Source organism: Eimeria mitis, genomic scaffold, assembly GCF_000499745.2.
Source record: "Eimeria mitis Houghton genomic scaffold, Emh_scaff1561, whole genome shotgun sequence".
Classification (NCBI taxonomy): Eukaryota; Apicomplexa; class Conoidasida; order Eucoccidiorida; family Eimeriidae; genus Eimeria; species Eimeria mitis.
In genome coordinates this window covers 3,914-7,051 of record NW_013569782.1, presented here as the reverse complement: position 1 = coordinate 7,051, position 3,138 = coordinate 3,914, and the positions used below count along the sequence as shown (strand labels likewise).

Genomic DNA, 3,138 nt, shown 5'->3' with positions numbered 1-3,138 from the left:
TAGCAACTTAAATTCAATTCAAAATGCTTGTAGGGGCCCCAGAGGGGCCCCGCGTTTCTTATAGCCATGGCACAGACAGGGGGGCCCCCCAGCTGCTGCAGCAGCAGACAAAGGCGTAGCAGCAACTGCAGCAGCAACAGCAGCAACAGCGCTGATTCCGATGTTGATATAATAGGGGTGGGTGTGGGGAGTCCTAAAAGGGCCTCCCGCTGCCTCAATAAGCGACGACAGCAGCTGCAGCAGCAGCAGCAGCAGCAGCAGCAGCAGCAGCAAGAATCGGAGGGGGAAGTGAGCTGCTGCAGTATCAGCAGCAGCAGCAGCAACGGAGGTAATGGCAATGTTAGTGACTGCAGCAATTCAGATGTCTGCATCCTTAGCGGCAGCGACAGCGAAGAGTGCCTCGCGGTTGCTGCAGCAGAGCAGCAGCAGCAGCAGCAACAGCAACAGCAGCAGCAGCAGCAGCAGCAGCGCCACCGTGCAGCAGTGAGTTCACTGCAGCAGCTGCTGCTGTGCCCGTCTCTTGCAGCAGCAATCGTGTCTCTGCTGCCATCTGCTGCGGATGTACGAGCCCTTCTTGTTGCAGTTGGTTGCTGCTGCTGCACCTCAGCAGCAGCAGCAGCAGCAGCAACAGAAGCAGCAGCAGCAAAAACAGCAGCAGCGGCACTGTCTGCTGTAGCATACAGGGGAATCTGTATGAAGCGTCTTTCTGCTTCGAAGGCGCTCAACAGGTTTGCTGCAGCACTGCAGCAGCAGCAGCAGCAGCAGCAGCAGCAGCAACAGCAGCAGCAGCAGCAGCAACAGACGGCAGCCCCAAGTGTTGCTGCAGCCATATCAGAAGCTGCTGGCACGGATGCAGCAGCAGTTGTTGATGCAGATACAGCAGCAGCAGCAGCAGCAGCAACAGCAGCAACAGCAGCAACAGCAGCAGCAGTAGAGACAACAGCACATCCTCTGTCTGTTGCTGCTGCCTGGCAGCAAGTCTTTTGGGTGTCTGTACACCTCAAGTACTGCGACGCATGCGGCAAGAGGATTCGGAGCCCCAAAGAAAGCGGCGCAGCCGCAGCAGCAGCAGCAACAGCAGCAGCAGGAGCAGCAGCAGCAGCAGGAGCAGCAGCAGCAGCAGCAGGACCAGCATCTGAACCTGCAGCAGCAGGAGAACCAGTAGAAGAAGCAACTCCAGCAGCAACAGCAGCAGCAGCAGCAGAACGAAGAGAACCCGCAGCAGAAGCAAGTACAGAAACAGCAGCAGCAGCAGCAGCAGCAACAACAGCAGCAGCAGCAGCAGCAGCAGTAGGTTTATGCAGCAGCTGCCGCGAGTCTCTGCTGCCTCGCCAGGAGGCCCTAAGCATCCTCAGGCGCATGCGATCGGATGAGTTGCTGCTGCAGCAACACCTCAAGCGCAGCAGCAGCAGCAGCAGCAGCAGCAGCAGCAGCAGGGGGTGCGGTGCGGTGGGTTTTGCAGCACATGCAAGGGGTGCAGCAGCAGCAGCAACGAGAACAGCAGCAGCAGCAGCAGCAGCAGGGTGGTGTCTTGGGGGTTTATTCATAGATAAACAACTGGTTTTGGGGCTGCATGCAGCGCATGCAGCAGCAGCAGCAAACATCAAGCAGCGGCTGCTGCAGCAGATGGCTAACAGGTGGGCGGAGAGCTGCGGCCCCCTCTTTGTTCGGCAGCACATTGCTGCTGCTGTTGCAGCAGCAGCAGCAGCAGCAGCAGCAAACCCTGCTGCTGCTGCTGCTGCTTACAAAGGGCCCCCGCAGGATAACTTGGCGGTCATTGCGAGTTTTGCTTCTCAGACAAAACATACTGCAGCAGCAGCAGCAGCAGCAGCTGCTGCTGCTGCTGCAGCAGCAGCAGCTGCTGCTGCCGCAACGTCAGCACCCGCCGAGGCAGGGGGGCCATCAGAAGCAGAAGCAGCAGCAGCAGCAGCAGCAGCAGCAGCAGCAGCAGCAACAGGGTTGAGTTCAGCAGCAGACGAGTCTGGAGCAGATGCTCCTGCTCGTGTTGCTGCTGCTGCTGCTGCTGCTGCTCCTGCTGCTGCTGCTGCTGTTGGATGCCAGGAGAGGGAAACATTGCCTGCTGCTGCTGCTGACTGTCTTGCTGCAGCACAGAGACTAACAGCTCGTGGTGCTGCTGCTGTTGCTGTTGGGTTTGAGGGGGAGAAGCTGCTGCTGCAGGCAATAGGGCCTAGCCGGCTGCAGCTGGTGTCGCTGCGGGGTGCTGCTGCTGCTGCTGCTACTGCTGCTGGAGACGCAGCAGCAGCAGCAGCAGACACAGATGCTGCTGCTGCTGCTGCTCCTGCTGCTGCTGCTGCTGCTGCTGTTTGTGATTTTAGTGGGGTTTCTCCCTTCCGCTGCAGCAGCTTAACCGCTCTGATGGCGAAGTGTTTTGCTGCGCTGCTGCGGCCGTTGCTGCTGCTGCTGCACCAGGATGCTGCAGCAACTGCAGCACAGCAGCAGCAGCAGCAGCAGCAGCAGCAGCAGCAGCAGCAAACAGCAGCAGCAGCAGCAGCAGCAAATACATTGCATTTGGGGCTGCGCCTCGATGACTTCTTCTGTGCTTGTGCAGCAGCTCAAAGGATAGCCAAAAGGTAAACCCTAAACCCTAAACCCTAAACCCTAAACCTCCGGCGTTAGGCTTTCTCAACCGTCAATGCATGCAATCATGAGCTCTTTAGGGTTTAGGGTTTAGGGTTTAGGGTTTAGTATTTATGGCTTCTGGCTTAGGGTTTAGGGTTTGTGGTTTAGGGTTTATAGGGTTTGTGGTTTAGTGTTTAGGGTTTGTGGTTTAGGGTTTATGTAGGGTTTGTCGTTTATGCTTAAAATAAATATTTTTTTTTTTTGCTTAGGGTTTAGGGTTTAGGGTTTAGGGTTTAGGGTTTGTGGTTTAGGTTTTTTTTGTTGACTACACACGGCGACTTGGGTTCTCTCGATCTGATGTATACGGAGTGGGGTGCAGCACAGAGTTTGCTGCTGCGGCGGTGGCTGCAGCAGCAGCAGCAGAAAGCTGCTGCTGCTGCTTGGCCCCACACACGAGCAGCAGCAGCAGCAGCAGCAGCAGCAGCAGCAGGAGACGGAGCAGCAACAAAGAAAAAGAAACACAAACAACGCCAAGATATGCAGCAAATTGCAGATGCA

The 3,138-nt window shown here is 56.7% G+C and overlaps 1 protein-coding gene across 1 annotated transcript in view; it reads left to right on the top strand.

Moving 5' to 3' along the window:
- Nucleotides 1-66: 66 nt before the first annotated feature.
- EMH_0039540 (uncharacterized protein) overlaps nt 67-3,138 on the top strand; it is a gene marked incomplete at both ends in the record, with an annotated part of 4,143 nt that continues 1,071 nt past the window's right edge. Inside the window, 2 exons of the mRNA XM_013495413.1 lie at nt 67-2,591; nt 2,892-3,138. Of these exons, the coding sequence (XP_013350867.1) occupies nt 67-2,591; nt 2,892-3,138 (2,772 nt within the window). The remainder of the gene's footprint in view (nt 2,592-2,891) is intronic.